Raw genomic sequence first — 18,304 nt, 5'->3', positions numbered from 1 at the left:
GATTCATTCCTTTTTCATGTGTTTGACTTTGAGATCCTCTGGGGCTAAGAACAACAACTTGGCTCTGCAGTGGGAAAGTCTGAGCTCATTCCCCTCCCCCACCTGCCACCAACAGTCAGTGGCCTTAGCCCCAGCTCAACACTTAGGGTCTCAGTTTTGAGGTGGTAATAGCGGACAGCTTCCTTGTGGGGCTGATGCATGAGATAAGAAAGAGATAGCAGGAAGAAACTGTCCTGGGAGGGGTATGGAAGTCTGGGAAGCCCTTCTGGGACAGGTCAGGTCCCAGTATCCCTGCAAGGGGCCCTGGCTTCACCTCACTCCCGAGCTCTAGAGGCGTTGGTGGGGGTACAATATCACCTCATGACCCTCCTCCCACCTGTCCTCAGCTGCGTGGTGGACGAGATGGACTTTTCCAACATGGAGCTGGATGAGGCCCTGCGGAAGTTCCAGGCTCACATCCGTGTACAGGGAGAGGCCCAAAAAGTGGAGCGTCTTATAGAAGCTTTCAGGTGAGACGCCCCCCTCCCCAGCTCCACTCTCTAACCCCCCCCCCCAAACACCTCTGGAACCAGAGTGGGTGGGGTGAGGAAGAAGGGCTGCTGTGATTCTCAAACAGAGATGCCGGGCTGGTGTAAGCGGGGGAGGGGGTTTGGGGGTCCTAGAAGGAAGGAGAAGGGGTTCTTGAGTGCTGCAAGCCAAAACTCCACGGGGCCTACAAGCCAAGGCTCTTCACGTACTCTCAGCCAGAGCCTCCTCCTGAGCATGTGTGGGAGGTGAGTGCTGAGGCTGTGGGGATCCCCTGGATTCGAAGCCCCCAGAGAGCTGAGGCCAGTCCCCGGACAGCGTCTCCCTGGAGCGGAAGGAATTCATGGTCTCTTCCCCACCCCCCCCAGCCAGCGCTACTGCATGTGCAACCCCGAGGTGGTGCAGCAGTTCCACAACCCAGACACCATTTTCATCCTGGCCTTCGCCATCATCCTCCTCAACACCGACATGTACAGCCCCAGCATCAAGCCGGACCGGAAGATGATGCTGGAGGACTTCATCCGGAACCTTCGAGGTGAGAAGGCGGGGCCAGGGTGGAAGGGACCGGCCACTGCACAGGACTGCTTCCTGGTCAATCTTTTGGTTTGTTTATTTTGTTTCTCCAAGGTAGGGTCTCACTGTAGCCAAGGATGACCCTAGAACTCACTGTGTAGTTCCGAGCTAGCCCAAACTCACAGCGGTCCTCCGACCTCTGCCTCCCAGGCTGCTGGGATTAAAGGCGTGCGCCACTACGCCAGGCCCTGTTCCATCTTAATTCTGTGCATCTTAGTCCTGACTGCTCGCAGGGCCGGGTCACCCCCAGCAGGCTGGGAAGGTTGCTTGCTCTCCAGGCAGCTGGGATCTGCAGATGCCACAGCTCTAGTCAAAGCAGGAGGCCCCAGGGCGGGGCCTCCTTCCCTTCCTGGGCTGTCCTCCTCTGGGCGACCGCCAGGGCCTGGGTACCACGTGGATAACTTGGATAGAAGATCATCCCTCCTCCCCTACAATGTAGAGAGGGAGAGCCTGGACAGGGCAATCAGGCACTAGATTCCTTGTCATTCAGCCTTGCAGGTCGCCTAATCACATCATGCTAATTAATTCAGTGTACCCCATCAAAGCCAGCTGAGTATGCAGGTGACAGTGATAATTTTGGGCAGTAAAAAAAAGAAAAAATCAGATTGAGCTGGGCATGGTGGTGCATGCCTTTAATCCCAGCTCTTGGGAGGCAGAGGTAGGAGGATCACCGGGAGTTTGAGGCCAGCCTGAGACTACATAGTGGATTCTACGTCAGCCTGGGCTTGCGCGAGACTTTACCCTGAAAAACAAAAACAAACAAACAAAAGTCAGATTTCTAGGCATGGCAGTGCATACCTATAATCTTAGCACTTGGGAGGCTGAGGCAGGAAGATTTCTGGTAATTCAAGGCCCGTCGGACTACAGAGTGAGACTGTCTCCAAAAATCAAAATAAAAAAAATAATCAACAGCATTATGCATACACTTAATCCAACAAAGTCAAAAGAACACATCAAGGTTCACTGCAGAGAAAGCTAGGGCCTGCCCGTGTTCCCACCGCGCCCAGGGCACACGCTCAGCATCCCTCCAGCTGTCTGCCGATTTACTCGTGGACAGCCAGGCTGACGGGTCTCTCAGCCCAGATACCTACCTCACACCCTGCATCCTTCTCTCCAGTCCTCCATTCTCAAGGAACTGTACTGCCTCCAGGTAGAAGCCCTTGGGTGGTCCTGAGGGGTGTGGAGTGACTTCTAGCCTCCCTGCTGGCTGAAGGTTTGGCCTCGCTCCTCCATCTAATTTTTCATCCACCTGCCAAGTCCCGGGGTGCGGTCCCTGGCTTTGTGGATCTGTGCCTTTCAGGAAAACTCTTCAGTGCTATCCCCCAGGAGCAGAAGCTGGTGGCCTGGCATCTTGAGCGAGAGACCTGTGTACTTTCTGCCTTCCTGCTTTTTCTTGCCCACAGCATGGCTTCTTTTGAGCCTCTGGGGAGCTGCTTGCAGAAGGAAAACCTCCTTCGAGGTCATTTCCCCATGCTGTGTTATATTTTCAATGTGTCCCCCTTAACAAAGAATATATCCTCATTAAAGAAATATTTGGAAGGCTGGAGAGATGGCTTAGCAGTTAAGCACTTGCCTGTGAAGCCTAAGGACCCCGGTTCAAGGCTTGATTCCCCAGGACCCACGTTAGCGAGATGCACAAACGGGTGCACACGTCTGGAATTTGTTTGCAGTGGCTGGAAGCCCTGGTGTGCCCATTCTCTCTTTCTCTCTGCCTCTTTCTCTGCCTGTCACTCTAAAATAAATAAATAAAAATAAAAAATCATTTATAAAGAAAGAATTGGAGGGCTGGGGATGTGGCTTAGTGGTCGTGCTCTTGCTTAGCATGCACAATGCTCCAAATTCCATCATCAGCAAAGAGAGAGAAAGAAATAGACCTGGAAAAATAGGAGTGTTTTCGCTGTCTGTGCTCAGGTTGGTGTATCTCCTGCTGGCACTTTTCTGTCACCATGTTGACATCACTAAGGATCAGGGGAGGGTTGCATGGCCTCCGTCACACCAGGACACCCACCTCCTCTTTGCTTTCTGTCCAGCTCCCACCCCGGTGTTCCAGTGAGGGAAGAAGCCTTTCACCCATTTCACAAGCTACTTGGCACCATGGCCCTTACTAGAGGAGAGGAGAGGGCCCAGAAGGGGACAGTAGCAAGACAGAACATGATGCTCATGGTGCAGGGCAGAGTTAAAGTCAAGACAAACCCACTGATGACAGTAGAACTGTGGGTGCAAAGAAAGAAAGAGCAAGAAAGCAGAGGCCACCAGGGAAGAGGCCTGGGAGGTGGGAGCAGAGGTTCTGGCTGAGGGACATCAGCAAACAAGAGTAGAAAAGTGTGCGTGCTCCCTGCAGTGGGGGCGGGGAGCCAGCTGTGAAAGGATTTGCATCAGTGACCAGGCACAGGCGGGGCCGCCCTCCCACGGCTTCACTCTCATCTCTGCAATCGGGGACCCTGATCCCGCTGTGTCTGCTAGGTGTGGACGATGGCGCCGACATCCCCAGAGAGCTGGTGGTAGGCATCTATGAAAGGATCCAGCAGAAGGAGCTCAAGTCCAATGAAGACCACGTCACGTATGTCACCAAAGTGGAGAAGTCCATCGTGGGCATGAAGACGGTAAGTGCAGCACAGAGCAGCGTCTGCCGGGCTCTTCACTCCCTGCCAGACCCTTCTCCCACTCTCCTCCTTACCTGCCACAGACATTTGCCTGCTAGCCACTGACTTGATCATTCCTGAGTACACACTGTGTGCTGGGCAGTGCGTCCCCTCATTTCCTCGTTGCGTCTTGCCACCAGCTGCTGCAGCAGAACAGACGGAAGTGAGATGTGAAAAGGGACTGGCCAGTAATGTCGGGTTGAAGGATGAGAGGTGACCAGATGAGGAAGCTTTGGATCCCTAGATCACAGTGGGTGCCAGGCATGCCCGGATGGTCCTAGTGAGTAGGTAGCAGAAAACTCAAGCAGGCTGCGTGCTGTGGTGTTTCAGAGTGTGGAGGTGCCTCATTTGCAGTGACCGGTATTCCAAGCAACGCGTCCCCAGCATCCACCAAGATTTAAAACCAGAATCCTCTATGTCACTGCACTGCTCTGAAGAGACTTTACTCCATGTGTACACGCAATGGAGACCAGGCTCTTGGCCCCCTGCAGGAGGCACGCTCAGCAAGCCGGATGGAGAGCTGGGCCCCCTCTGCCTCTGGGCTCCGCTCCATTCTCTCCATCCGTGCAAGAAAGGCCTTCACCCGGGCTCTGGAACTGAGGCTCAGGCACCTGTCTGGGTTATAAGCTATCCGGTTCCTTATGCGCTGCAGGGGATTTTCAGTGCAGGTTTTCCTTGCACGCTCCAGTTGGGTAGGCAGTGGACAAGAGCATAGGGACATCACACATTCAGGCTCGGCCATTATGTGGTCAAGGTAAAAGAGGAGGAGCAGTTAACAGTGACTCTGTTTGAACACTCTGAAGGCTCATGTCAAGTTTTTCTCTCCACCCCATACTTTCACTACAAGCCCCTTTCACATCAAGCCCCTTTTCTTCTGACTTGGCTGTCCCAGAAGTGGGAAAAAAGAAACAGAGCCCCAAACAAAAGGGGTTTACAGTCAAGTGCAGGCCTTTCCAAAGTAGAGCCCTTCCTGATTCCTGGAGCTCCGTTTCCTCTTCTGGGGAACCTTGGCTGGTAGGAAGGCCTCGGGGCTGCTGGGTCCTCGCCACAAAGCCTTGTCTGGCCCAGGTGCTGTCCATGCCACACCGCCGCCTGGTCTGCTGCAGCCGGCTCTTCGAGGTGACGGACGTGAACAGACTGCAGAAGCAGGCTGCACATCAGAGGGAAGTGTTCCTCTTCAATGACCTGCTGCTGGTGAGCAGAGCACCTGGAGCCGGGCAGTTCTGAGGCCCACCCCTGGGACTGGGCAGGGTGGACCAATGCTGTGGCAGCTAGAACAGTTACTGGTTTGTGAGTTGTGAAGCTGATGCATAGACAGGTCAAGACAGAAACGGGCTAGACCCTAGCCGACGTGACCTGCTGCTCCATGTGACAGGAAACCTGGGGCAGGGCTCACAACATGGGCATCAGGTCCCTAACCGAAAGGGGCCACAGTGGGCCAGGCAACTGTGTGCCAGGTATTGTGCCAAGCACCAGGAACAGATGTGAACAGGATTGGTCCTCTCCCTCAGGAAGCTGTGTGGAAACCTCAACAGGATACCACAGAGCCCCCTCTCCTTTCCTCCTCCTTTGCACTCGGGTCCGGTGACCATCAGCGGCCTCCTCCAAGCTCCTCTTTCCACAGAACAATGACCCTACCTTTCTAGAGCACCTCCAGGCTGACCCGCTACCTGCTCCCGTAGAATGAGATGAAAGCCTCTCCTGCCCCGAGGACCTTGTCCCTGGACACTCTTGGCTGTTCAAGCACTCTGGTCCCAGGAGCTGCCTGTCATTAGCCAGACCATTGTCCCGGCTGCTCCTTCTCTTGCAAAGATCCTTTGGAGCTAGGCATGGCTTCCTCTTTCCTTTCAAGCAGTTCTGTATTGAAATGTGACTTCCTAGGCTGGCCTTCCTGCCACCAAGTGAGCAGTTCTGCCCAGCCACTTTCTAGTCCTAACCCTATTTCATTTTTTTCAACATGCTACCCAGGCTTCTGAAACTACCTTATATACGCCTGGCTTTGCTTTGATTTTTGTCACATAGGTAGATGCACTTACTGCTTTTCTGTCTTCCTCCAGCGCCATGTAAACCCATTAAGGGCGAGACTCTCTGTTCTATGTGTTCTCCCCCAGCTCACAGGAGGAGCTGAATAAAATATGCTTATGTATTGAACAACTAGTAGATTGACTCCCATTTTAGCAGGAGAAGGCATTAGGAAATAAACAAGAAAAGAAACGAACAAGATAACGGCAGATGAGGGAGGGTGCTATGAGATTACACACAGTGCTAGGACAAGGTGACGGGGTTATGATGGGGATTGGAGGCTTGCTTATGGTTTGTGGATTCAAAATCAAGCTGCCTCTAAGAAGCATGTGCATGGCCTTAAGTAATGAGGGTACTCCAGCCATGCAGAAAGCTTCAGGGAGAGTTGTGGAAAGGAGCAGCTATGGTAGGATGGAGCTGGCCCCTTTAAAGCTCCATAAAGGAGGATAGTATGGTTCCAGCAAGAAGCAAGTGTAAGGAAGGGGCAAAGTCTGGTAGGGCTCAAGCGTCAGGGTGTCTAGTAGCAGAAGCAGTTGTCTAGACAGGATGAGTCCTGGACTATGCGGTTAAGGAAGGTCTTAAGCAGTCTATGTATGCAAGTCCGTACCTACATGTGTGTGAAGGTACATGAAGTATGTAGGCATGTGCATCTTTGTGTACTGACCTGTGTGTCCACACTGCCCTTGGGTGTTGGTGCCTGCTTGAGTACACAATGCATTTGCCATCTCCCATCTCCCTTCTGTCTTTGCCCCTTCCTTGGGCAGATTCTCAAGCTGTGTCCTAAGAAGAAGAGCCCCTTCACATACACCTTCTGCAAGGCAGTCGGCCTGCTGGGCATGCGCTTCCACCTCTTTGAGAATGAGTGTGAGTCCTGGGGGGGTGGCGACTAGCGGGGGCAGGGAACACTCCCTGAAGACCCCATATCCTCCCCATGCCTGGCCCTCTGAACCGCCCTGAGGCTCAGTGCTGGCACCGGCTTGGTTCCAGATTACTCCCATGGAATCACACTGGTGACCCCACTCTCGGGCTCTGAGAAGAACCAGGTGCTGCATTTCTGTGCCCTGGGCTCCGATGAGATGCAGAAGTTTGTGGAGGACCTGAAGGAATCCATCGCTGAGGTGACGGAGCTGGAACAGATCCGGATAGAGTGTAAGGATGGGCTCAACTCCCAAAACAGATGACAGGGGTCATCAAGGGGCAGAGGCAGCCTGCGACCCCACCTGCCCCTGCCCTGCCCTGGGCTGGACCTGTTGTCCTCCCGTGGACCCCCAGCCTTCAGGCAACATATTCCATACTCGTTGTCCCATGTGGGCATTGGTTCGTGATTAAAGCGAGGCTCCTGCAGAGCACACGTGTGTGTGCATACCTGCCAGCCACATGTGATACGTGAGGGGCCCTTGACATTGCCAGTGTTGCCTTGTTGGCCAGGACAGTCTACAGAGCCCACCCCAGCAGGACACAGTCAGGATGCCTGGGGGCTTCTGGCGCCTTCCTGCCCACCAAAGTGCCTTGCGTTTTATAGCCTCCCCCAACTCAGTTCAGGCTCACACAGGGCATCTGGTTAGCTTCATTTCTCCAATCTCTTAAACTAGGATGCCCCCTCCACTTCCCCTTTTCATGACATTTTCCTTTTGAAGAGCTCAGGCTCGCTGTCCTACCACGTTCTTCTGGCATTTTTTTTCTGCTCCTCTGAGGAACACCTACATGCCTGAGCAGTCCAGGCTGTCAGAGCAGGTAGTTCTCAGTCTTAACGGGTTTCTGCATGTGTCCACCTGGTTTGGGGTTGCTCTTTGAGCAGTAACACCCCACACCTATGCCCTGGGTGAACTTTGGCTGGCAAAGCATGGTGGTGGCCTCAGATGGACTTGAAGAGAAAATGAAATAAGGATGGATTCCAGAACCCGAAACAGAAAACAAAAATGGATTTCAGGGCTGAGTACAGAGTCACTTAGTGCCTCTAAATTAAAATAGGTCCACTGGGCAAAGGAAAGGTGACAGGGATCTTGAGCAGGAACATGGTATGAATGGGAAATGATGGACTTTTGTTTTGCTCTGGTTTTTTTTTTTTTTTTTTGAGTTAGGTTCTCACTGTATAACTCAGGTTGATCTAGATCACTTGATATTCCTGCCTCAGCCTCTGAGAGTAGTGGAATTAATCACAGGAATGCACCACCATTTCCAGGAGGGTAGTGCGGTTAACCATCATTTTTGGAGTACCCATTCTGTACTAGGCAGGTCAGCTATGTTCTGCTGGCCCTTGCAAGGCAGCTGTGTTGCCCTTTGACAGAGGAAGCTCTGAGGAGGTAAAAACAATGCTAATATGTAGGTCATACACACTAGAAGTTCAGGAGCTAGTCTGTGCACTTAAGTCTGATACCAAGCTTCATGCTCTGTCCACGTTGAGATTAAGAGTTCTCTCTGTAAGCTCCTAAGAAGATGATCAAAATTGGGGTAAAATCAAACCCACCAGATATCTCAAAAGAAGCTGCCCAGTGAAAGGGCATGTGAGGAACCGTGCCAGCTTTCTGCAGCATTGGCTTGCTTGTGCTCAGGGGCGTCATAGATTCTCTTCATGGGCTGGGCTGGATGCATACAAGGCTACCTTGGCTGTCGTTCTGGTATATTCTCAAGGATATACCTTGAAATGGCTTCCTTTCTTTTCTGGTTCAAATGCCACGAATAGCCCCACACTGTGTGGGAAGCCATGCCCTCCAGCCTCAGCACTGCCAGGGCAGATCCCTGGCTTTACGTCAGCCCTGAGGCCACCCACAGGCCCTTTCTTTCCCAAAGCAACAGAGGAGCCAATAAGCTCAAAATTCATTATGAGAAAGACAAAGGCCCAGCCCATCTTCACATGGAGCAAAAGGAAAGAGACAGAGAGGCGAGAGCTGGCCGTCATGTCGGGCAGGAGAGGAGGTGAGTCAGTGGGAAGGTAAATGAAGCAGGAGAGCTTCCATTCACTGAAGACCTGCTGCGCACCACGCTCGGGATGGATGGCTGAACCTGCTGTTCAGCGAGGCCTGTGGCCTTCCATGTGCACAGATAATTCTTTTCATCTTACACATTAGGAAACTGAGGCTAACAGAGCTTAGAGAACTAGCCTTTCAAGTTTCCACAGTTAGTGGTGAGCATCACACCCACTCTGCATCACACCAGCTCTGTGAACTCATTTGTAATTACTGAGCTAATTCCACTGTGGGGAAAGCCTCCCCCACCCCAGCCTAGGTTCAGTAAACACGTACTAATGATGAGTGGTGTGGTTCAGGTAACAGGGGCAGACTGCTGGCTTCGGGACTTGCAGTTCAGTGTCTGGATTCTGGACAGAACCCAGTTGAGTAGCTTTAAGGAAGGGCTCTTAAGTCATGCTCCCTGGAACTTAGAAGCTGAAGGAGCACTTTAATAACACCCGTCAAATCTGCATGGATGGTGACAGGTGGGTCCCTAGTGCCACTTGGAAAACAAGCTGAGTGGTTTCCAGTGCAGAAAGATGCCTCCCATAGAGGAGCAAAACACATGTTCCAGCCATGAGGGCCTGGCCAGCCCACAGTAGACTCTCCCCGAGGAAGCTCAGCAGCTGGGGTGGGCCCAGACTTGCTAGCAGCATGTGGATGGACTAGACATCATTAACTGCCTGAGAGCTGTGTGCTGCATTTTCTCACGTGGTATCCTAATGCTAACAGGCGTGGAGCATCTGCCCCAGTCAGGCCTCGCTCTGCATGCTTTACTTGTATGTCTTAAGTTAGCCCTTTTAATGGCACTGGGAAGCTCAGTTGTCCCTTCCAGCAGAGAGGTTAGGTCACTTGTCTCAAGCTACCCAGTCAAGAAGTATTAAACTGAAGTTCCAACTCCAGCAGTTTACTGCCTTGCCCTGCACCTGCCTCTCGCAGCCCTTCTAACAGTCAAGCAGGCATTGTCATCTACACACACACACACACACACACACACATGCAGAATTCCAGCTCCCAGAGGGAATTAACTGGCGGCCAGTGCTAATCCTGACCTGAGGTTCCTGCCAGCAGTGGGGAGGAAGTGGCCCCTGACCTCCTCATCCTTCTATCCCTGCTGCTGCATGTCTCCTCCCTTCCCTCTGCTGGAGGATTTCGGGGTTCTCCTCTATTCACCACCTCTCCTTTCCATAGGGGAACTGGAAAAACAGGGAACAAAGACACTGTCCGTCAGGTCCACTGGAGCCCAGGTGGACCCCCAGTCAAAGCAAGGATCACCAACAGGTGAGCCCGGACTCTGCCAGCCAGGGCCATGCAAGTGCCCTGCACCTACTCTGGGAGCTGTAGAGAGGGGTGTGCTCTGTCCGTTCAGACCCCCACAGAGATCCCACTCCTGGCTCTGGGACTGTAGAGAGGGGTGTGCTCTGTCCGTTCAGACCCCCATAGAGATCCCACTCCTGGCTCTGGGACTGTAGAGAGGGGTGTGCTCTGCCCGTTCAGACCCCCACAGAGATCCCACTCCTGGCTCTGGCAGCTTTAGTGCAGGGAGCTGTGCTATTTCTTTTGCCATTTCTTTCTATGGAGGAGCAACAGGCTGGCTATCTTTAACCTCAGAGCATCCGCAATAGAGAAAAGGAAGGTGAAAGTGTCCACTCTGCAAATGACCCCAGAGTTCTGGAGTTTGTGGGAAATATAGCCCTTTGCCTCAGAGGTCAAGAGCCTTGATGTTCTGGCTCTGATCCAGATGAGTGTCAAACCCAGTTTCTCAAGTATTTTGTTCATGTTAACTTGTGCCCTGAGACCAAGCAGTGTCAGTCAGCTTCTGACTTAGTAACCAGCTTGGCCTCCTTTCCCTGCTATCTGCTGCCTCAGTCTTATGCACAGGCAGAGCACTGGAGGCAGGCCACCTCATGTAGCACTACTGGGAATCAGAGGCAGAGAAACACCTGCCACCCAGATGATTCATGCACTAGTTTAGCCACTTGGTCCCACATCCCACAAACAAAGTTTAGCCGGTGAATGATCTGAGCCTCCACAGCCAACATCAACTAGAGCTGGGGAACTCCATCAAATTCACAAGGCCCCAAGTCCTCCGCAGCTGATCCTAAAGCCAGATGGGATAGAATGCAGCCCAAGAACAGTCACACCAGCTATTACACGTCATTCATTCTTCTGACAAGCCCTGGGGCTGTCTAGCCTGTAGGGTGCACCTGTGATGTCATCTGTACAGATGGGCGTGCCCTGACATCACACGACCAGCTGTTACCATCCATGTGACTCAGTCATCCCCTTTATTTGTATAAGATTGTAGGGTGTGAGTCATCGCTTACCTTCACAGCTGCCTAAATTTAAATACCAGTCCTCAGCTGGGATTTCCCCCTCACCTATACCCTGCATCCCCCACCAGCCTCTCTTCAGGGAGCTGCAAGTCCTGATCAGACCTGGATGTGTCCCCATGGATGCTGTGTCCCACAGCAAGGTAGTTTCTTCATTCCCAGACAATGCCACAGTTTCCCCGGTGCTCTGGGAGGCAGAAAGCAGGGTCTGGGGAAAGGGGGAAATCGAGGGGCTTCTGCTGGGGCAGGGGACAAAGCCAGGAAAAGTCATCAGGCTGTTCCTAAGAGGCCATGGTATCCTGCTGCTATACCAGGCAGTGAGAAGCTGAGGTCACAATTACAGGCCATTAGCTGTTCTCACGGGTGCCAGGCCCTGTGGCGGGTATGCTGTGGGCTTTAGATCCTCAAATCGCGACCACTCTACTAAGTCACAGTGACCAGAACAAAGGACAGCTCCTCCTCATGGGACCTGTCACAGAAGGGTGTAGAGTTATTACATGGCTCCCACAAACCAGAGCCCATTTGCATTTTCCCGTGCCAACTTGGCAAGTGTTTAACTTGGAGGTAGGGGAACTAGACTCAACAAAGATAATATCTGAAAGAATGCCAGAAATCTCTTAGTCTGTGGAGGCCCAGAGATGTGCAGCATCTTGCACAAGATCACATAGCAGTGAAGTGGCAGAGCCAGGCTCCTGATGTCCAGTCCGCTACGCCAAGCAGTACCTTGTGGGGGCGGTGCCTGGTGCTGCAGTGCCAGTGAGCTGAGGAGCGGGGCGGAGGGGCTTCTGGGGCAGGACTGGTGGGCGAGTGAGCTCTGTGCTGTTTGCATTCAAAGCCAAGAGGGAAGCAGCGGCCGGCGAGAAGGTGGTGGAGAGCCCCGGTGAGGTAAGTGGAGGCCTGGTGGCATCCAGGTGAGTGATTCTGTCCCATGTCCTTCTTCTCACCGTCTCTGTTGTTTCTCTTCTCAGGTATTAATCAGTGCCTCCCCAGCCCGACTCACCATTTTACCAATTTCAAGAGATACAATTAAAAGTTACTGCTAGCATGGGTACCGCCACTCTTCCAGCACCTAGTTAAACCACAGGCACTGCCAGCCCACCCCCGAGCCTGCCAGCCCGGCCCACTCCCCTCCAGGGCCAAGCCCCCGACATCCCAGGGAGGTGACGCCCTGACACCCTGTGATCCTCAGCCCACGCCCCCACACCCACTCTCTGACACCCCGCTGACTGCCCCACCAACGCTTCCCGTGTCAGAGACCCAATGCTTCCTCTCCAGGTCCTGCCACACCCCTAGAGAGAGCCTGGGCACCCTTCCTAGAGTCACCCTGAAGCCCTTCCTCCATTGTCACCTCTGGGACTTTTGGATTCCTCCTAGGGGAGCTGGCAAAATGAGGTTGGGGGAACAAGGTGGAGTGTCTCCCGAGACAGCTGATTCCTGGGAAGCTGGTTATGGGTGGGGTGAGCGCAGGAAAAAGTGCAGTAGAGAAGGGTGTAGGTGGCCTTAGAGGTTTTTCTGAGGATGAATCCAAAGACCCTCCTTATTGGACGAGAGGGCGCCATCCGCAGGCTGTACAGGGAGGGAAGCTGAGTGAAGCAGCTAGTCTGTACAGCCCTAGGCGTCCCCTAGAGACAGCATGTCCCACACCAGATCCGCTCACTCTTCAGCCAGTCCCTCCTTATCTGTCAGGCCTTGGGGACCACCAGCTGCTCATAGATAGTCCTCTCCCACTCCTCCCCAAGCAGGAAGACCCCCCCCCAACCCTTAGATGTTAGGCAAGAGCCCACCCAGCAGCCTGCCAAGCCCTGGGGAGCCACAGGACGCCAGGGAGTTCAGTTTCCCTCTGTCCCCGCGCCCCGTCCCCCACCTGTGTCTGGAGGAGCTTCCTGCCTGGCAGCTGACCAGCCCCCAGGGTGGGTATTCCATCCCCTGCCCTGCACCCGCATCTTCCTGCAGCTGCCCATCTTTCAGCCTTGCAGATAACTCAAGTCACCAGTTCTCCAGTGCCTTCCTCCTGGCTGCCCAGAGAGAACCAACCATCTTCCCTGCTACCTGATCCAAGGGGCCATGTGGCTATCTGCAAGGCTGCCCCTCCCCAGCTAGCTCCAGGACCCCGCCAGCCTCTGCTCCCGTGTGGAGGGAGGGCAGCCTCACCACCCTGTGGCCTCTCAGCGGCCCGCCTGAGCTCCCTCTCCTCCAGCACTGCCTGGCCTGGCCGAGCCCCTCTGGCAGGCGCTTCTCCATCTCCTCTGAGCTGTTCTGACTGCTACTCATGTTCATCCTCCCTCCTTCTCTCTCTCTCTCTCTCTCTCTCTCTCTCTCTCTCTCTCTCTCTCTCCTTTCTCCCTTGAGGTGAGAAGGAGGAAGAGTAAGAGGACTGGCCACTGTTACATTATGTTTTCCACATGCTGGGTTTTAAAGGACCCAGGTTGGGGTGGGGTTGGGGGAGCAGAGAGTGGGAGATAGATGACCGGCTGAAGGCCAAGGTTGCCAGATACATGGGGGCAACCAAGGAGGGGCAGAAAGGCGTGTTGGGCCTGTAGTCAGCGGAGGGGCGTTGGCTTGCGGGTGCTGTGAGGCAGGGGCAGGGAGGAAGGGAGCACACGCCAGCTCTCGGGGGAAGTTGTTCCGCACGCCAGCAGATGGGAAAGAGTCCATGAGTGGTGACCCGAGCCTTCTGCCAGTGACATCCTCTGGGAGGACAGCGACCCTGGCCATTCCCTCTGCAGGACACCAAGGGGCCTTGGGCACCTTTGTCTAGATCTCAGCGAAGCCCGGGGAATGCTATTAAGCTGGGGAATGACAGTAGAGACCAAAGCCTGTGATAATGTCGAGCCTGGTGCTAGGGCTGGAAAATCTTGAGGGAGAGAGTCGGAGGGAGAAAGCAGCCCGCGAACAGAGACCCTTAGCTGAAAGGTAGGGCCGAGGAAGCTGGTCTAAGCCTCCAGGAGAGCTTGGGACTGGGCTGTCTCGGTCCTTCCTTATAGCCTGGAGAGCGTCTCTGAATTCTGAGCAGCCACCCCGTAGTGGTCCCCCAGGACTAACATGCCCAATAGGAAAAGTCTCAGAGAAAAGGAGTCCAGCTACCTTCACAGGACCCAGCTGTGTGCGGCAGAAGATGGGGCGCCATAGCTACAGGCTGGGGAGCTGGGGAGCTGGTGGGGGGGTGGTGGCAAAGAGGGTTAGGAATTCACTTCCACTCCCTTACATCCTCAGTCTCCCAGCTATCAAGAGGAGGCCAAGGTAGTGAGTTCATACTGACCGCCTGTGTTTGGAAGGGATCACATGTCACCTGGGCCACCTGCTTTGGCCCAGGGGATCCCAAGGGATCAAGATTAGAGACCATACCAGCTTTCCCCCTATGTTGTAGGCGGATTTAACCAAGACTAGCTTGAGTGGGGAGAAAAAAAAAAGGAGCTGACTCTGGCCTGACAGCTCTCAAATGCAGTCATGGCCTGGGGGAGTCTGGGAGGATCAGATGAGTAGGTCCACAGCACCTCTCCAAGGCCTTCTGGGCTCAAGTGCCTTGACAGCTTTAATGACCTGGCTCCTCCCTTGGTGATCAGTGGGTGGAGCCGCTGGAGGAAGGGAGGAGCTCATCCTGCAGAAAGGCCTCGCAGACAGACTAGGGCTGGGAAACCGCGGCTGCACAGCCGTTCTCTGCAGTTTCCCGGGGCTGGGGAGACCAGCAGGGGTCAGAGCATGGCTGGGAGCCCCTGGCGGTGACGGGAACTGGTTGGGAGGGAGGCTCGGGGTGGCCAGCCCCAGCAGCTGGGAATTAGTGGTAACGCTTCACGCTTCTTTGGCTGTTTCTAAACTAGGTGTCAATTCACAACAGGCTCCAAACGTCCCCGCACAGCCCCAGGCTGGGAGCCGAGAGGGGCGCGCCGGGACCCCTGCTGCCAGACCCACGGCCTAGCCCCCCGAGGGAGCAGACCCCACCGCCGCCGCAGCCGCCGCCGCCCACATCCCCAGGCACCCTGGTGCAGTGCCAGCAAATTGTCAAGGTCATTGTCCTGGACAAGCCCTGCTTGGCCCGCATGGAGCCGCTGCTGAGCCAGGCTCTCTCCTGCTACGCCTCATCCTCCTCTGACTCCTGTGGCTCCACACCCCTGGGCGGCCCGGGCTCCCCCGTCAAGGTCATCCACCAGCCGCCACTGCCCCCGCCCCCTCCCCCATACAACCACCCCCACCAGTTCTGCCCACCGGGCTCCCTGCTACTCAGGCGCCGCTACTCCAGCGGCTCGAGGAGCCTGGTGTAGACCCTGCCCAGCATCCTGCGTCCCAACCGGCTGGCCACCAGGGGCCGGGCTGCCCCTCCTTGCTCCTTTCACCCTGGCACAATGCATTCTTTGCCACTGAACACCACTGTTCGGGAAAAGACTCCCCTGCTGCAAAGGTCTGCTGCGCCCCACCATCCTTCACTAACTTGTTTGAGCCCGAGCCTGGAGATAACCTCCTCACTCTCTGGGGGCCCACAAACCCACACAGGCCATGTGCCACTTCTCTGACCACTGGCTCCCCAAATTGCACTGTGGATTGAAGAAAACTAAAGCTGAGGGGCTAACGGGTTTGCAGAGCTGGTCCCATGGTCCAGGTGGGCCCACAGAGCAGCTGGGGGTAAGAGGCTGAGTACCCGAGGACCAAGTATTTATCTGTGGCCAAGCTGAGTGGAGGAGAGCTACCTCCAGTTCTCTGGAGGGTCCTAGGGGTAACGGGTTTGGGAAGGGTAGCTTTCTTTGCTGCCCCTGCCCCCAGGTCTTCGGTTTCAGAAAGTTGATCCTTGTCCCCCAGGAACATTGGCTTTCTTGACCATGAACCCCCCCCCCCCCCACTTACCACCTTCAGGACCTTCTCCAAGCTGCCCGGATCCAGGAGCAGGAAGGAGAGAGTGTACGCGCTTCTCTGTGGGTCAGTTTAATAGGGCCCTAGGACTGCAAGGTTTGGTGTCTGCAAAGTACACTTCTCCAGAGCATTTCCTGGTTGCCCGTCCTAAAATACTCAGCCAGTGCCCAGGGCACACAGGCAGTTATACATCAACGCAGTGAGAGCTAGGTTACTATCTGCCATGTGGAAGTAGAAACAGGGGTGGAGTATTGATCTGCCCAGCAGGAATCTGACTTGGCTGGACCAGGACTCACTGTGAGTCTGGGCGCCCGGAGGGGCTGTGTGCAGCGGAGATAGCCTGCAGAGATGGGACTCTAGAGCCGCCACACTGCCCTGCAGCCCCGGTCTTTAGGTAGCCCCTGTCCTAGAAGGTGCAGACATGCCTCCAGCAGGGATGGCCAAACGTTCTTGGACCCTGAATTTGCAGAGCCAAGCAGAGCTTGTCAACCTCTTAGGGACAAGCAGTCTTGAAAAGCCAACAGAGGTGGCCCCACATAACCCCAGGTAGATGAAAAACAGCCCACCCTCAAAGACCACAGGGATGGTCCAATAGGTAGCCTGTCCCATTCACGGCCCTTTCAGGAATTGTCTATCACAAGCCGGGCCAGCCTCCCCTATCCTGTGCCAACAGCTAACTCTGCCCTTCTTAAGATCCTTTCCCTGTCAGAGCGTGTTTGGACAGCCTCCAGAAAGTGAATGCTGCCCAATTCAGAGTGAATGGGCTTCTCCCAACTCCTACCACATGCCCCAACCTGCAGTGCCCTGGGCCAGCTAGAAGGCACAGATAATCCTCAGTGCTCAGAGGGGCCAGATGACCTCATTCCGTTCTGTGCATGTGTGCGTGTGCGTGCGTTTGTGTGTGTGTTTGTGTGTGTGTTTATCTACATGTCGTTATGATGACACTCAGTGAGTTTCGTTTTGGCCCTGTCTATGACTATCAGCCAATATGTTGTCTCTCTGGTGGCTCCAGATCATCTGCTCCTTCCCATCCTGGCTGCCTTGGCCCCGTCTGGGTCTTTACTGGAACTGGGTGCCCCAGTCAGAACCTGTCCGAGTAGAACAGCTGACGCTGGAGTGCATGACTCCAACACCTCCCCCACCCCAGACCAGGGCAAAGCAGTCAGGGCCTTGGAGGGTATGAAGCTGTGTGATAGGGGCACATGAATCTTGAATGAGGGGAATGAAAATAGAAGATTATGAACAGAAGGCAGAGTATGAGGTATGAAGGAGTATGAGTGGTGAATATAGCCAAATATATTTATGGAGTGGGGGCCGTGGTGCCAAGGGCTGCTGAAAGACATAGTCCTAGATGACCCAGCTCCCACTGTCAGGCCCCTGCTCAATTGGGCTTGGAGCTGATGGGTGGGGTGGTCTTGTTGGCCTTCCCTCCCACCTCATCTGCAGCCACACTGTACAGATGAGCTCCAATAAAAGTCTCAGGGCTGGCCCACCCATGCAGTCCCTAAAGACCTGGACTCTCAGGCACCATGAGTCCCCTCCCCAGGGACAGGCTCCCCAGGGTTCACTACAGTGGCTGACCAAGACCCTACTGAAAGTAGTGAAGTCCTGGACAAAAAGCTGAGCCGCCTGGGGTCAACAGCCCAGAGAAGTCTTGAGCTGGATAGGACTCTGAGCCTCAGTGGCCCAGGGCAGGAAGCAGCTGGCCCTCCTAACTGGTCTGTCACCTCCCTCCCCTGACCAGCCATCAGACTAATGATGGAAATTGTTCTGCAGAGGACTCTTGTCCTTCTCCATGGCAGCGGCCACATCAGGGCCTCTGGTCTTCCCAGAGGTCCAGAGAGAGGCTTTGGCCCTCCCGCTCCCCTAAAGCTAAGAGGGGACCCATCAATTCTCTTGGCTTTACTTTGGGGGCCTGGACCCCTCCCCCAGATTTATCCATTTGGCTCCAACTCCACAATCAAGTGGGAGGTGGAATCTGCTTCCCACCTGCTTTTGGGCAGTCCACCTCCAGTCCTAAAGCAGATCCTGCCTCAGCAGCCTATCCTCAAAGCCAGTCTGTCTGTCAGTCTGCCTGCAGAGATATCTTGCTCCCACATACACTTACCAGCCCTGGGCCTTTGACCCAACCCTCCCCCCTCAACATACACCCGTCAGACCCTGTCGAGATGTCTCTGGTACCCAGTAGGGGTCCCTGATCCCATCTGTCAGTCCCTATGTCAGTTGTCCATCTCCTGCAGGACCCCTTCTCCGTCGCACACCCTTCACCTGTCAGAGAGGCAGCTCTCTGAGAACAGGCCGGGTGGCTGCACTCAGCGACTAATCCAAATGGCAAATATTTTGTAACAAAATAGCCCAGATGTATTTTATTTGTTCAATTCATAGAGTTTTAGAGATTCTATTGAAACGTGTCACTTGA

The 18,304-nt window shown here is 54.5% G+C and overlaps 1 protein-coding gene across 4 annotated transcripts in view; it reads left to right on the top strand.

Moving 5' to 3' along the window:
• The window catches only part of Iqsec3 (IQ motif and Sec7 domain ArfGEF 3), a 108,653-nt gene extending 90,349 nt beyond the window's left edge, over nt 1-18,304 (top strand). For 2 of the 4 annotated variants that reach the window (XM_012951361.2, XM_045137341.1), the window contains 9 exons: nt 387-509; nt 894-1,060; nt 3,562-3,701; nt 4,809-4,934; nt 6,527-6,626; nt 6,750-6,911; nt 9,902-9,991; nt 11,879-11,928; nt 14,862-18,304. In XM_012951361.2, the coding sequence (XP_012806815.2) occupies nt 387-509; nt 894-1,060; nt 3,562-3,701; nt 4,809-4,934; nt 6,527-6,626; nt 6,750-6,911; nt 9,902-9,991; nt 11,879-11,928; nt 14,862-15,302 (1,399 nt within the window). In that variant the 3' untranslated portion in view covers nt 15,303-18,304. Of the gene's footprint in view, nt 1-386; nt 510-893; nt 1,061-3,561; nt 3,702-4,808; nt 4,935-6,526; nt 6,627-6,749; nt 6,912-9,901; nt 9,992-11,878; nt 11,929-12,011; nt 12,954-14,861 lie in introns of all 4 variants that reach the window. The other 2 variants (XR_006634131.1, XR_006634130.1) reach the window with 2 other exon arrangements.

Source organism: Jaculus jaculus, chromosome 18, assembly GCF_020740685.1.
Source record: "Jaculus jaculus isolate mJacJac1 chromosome 18, mJacJac1.mat.Y.cur, whole genome shotgun sequence".
NCBI classification, from domain to species: domain Eukaryota; kingdom Metazoa; phylum Chordata; class Mammalia; order Rodentia; family Dipodidae; genus Jaculus; species Jaculus jaculus.
This window is presented reverse-complemented; position numbering and strand designations above follow the sequence as displayed.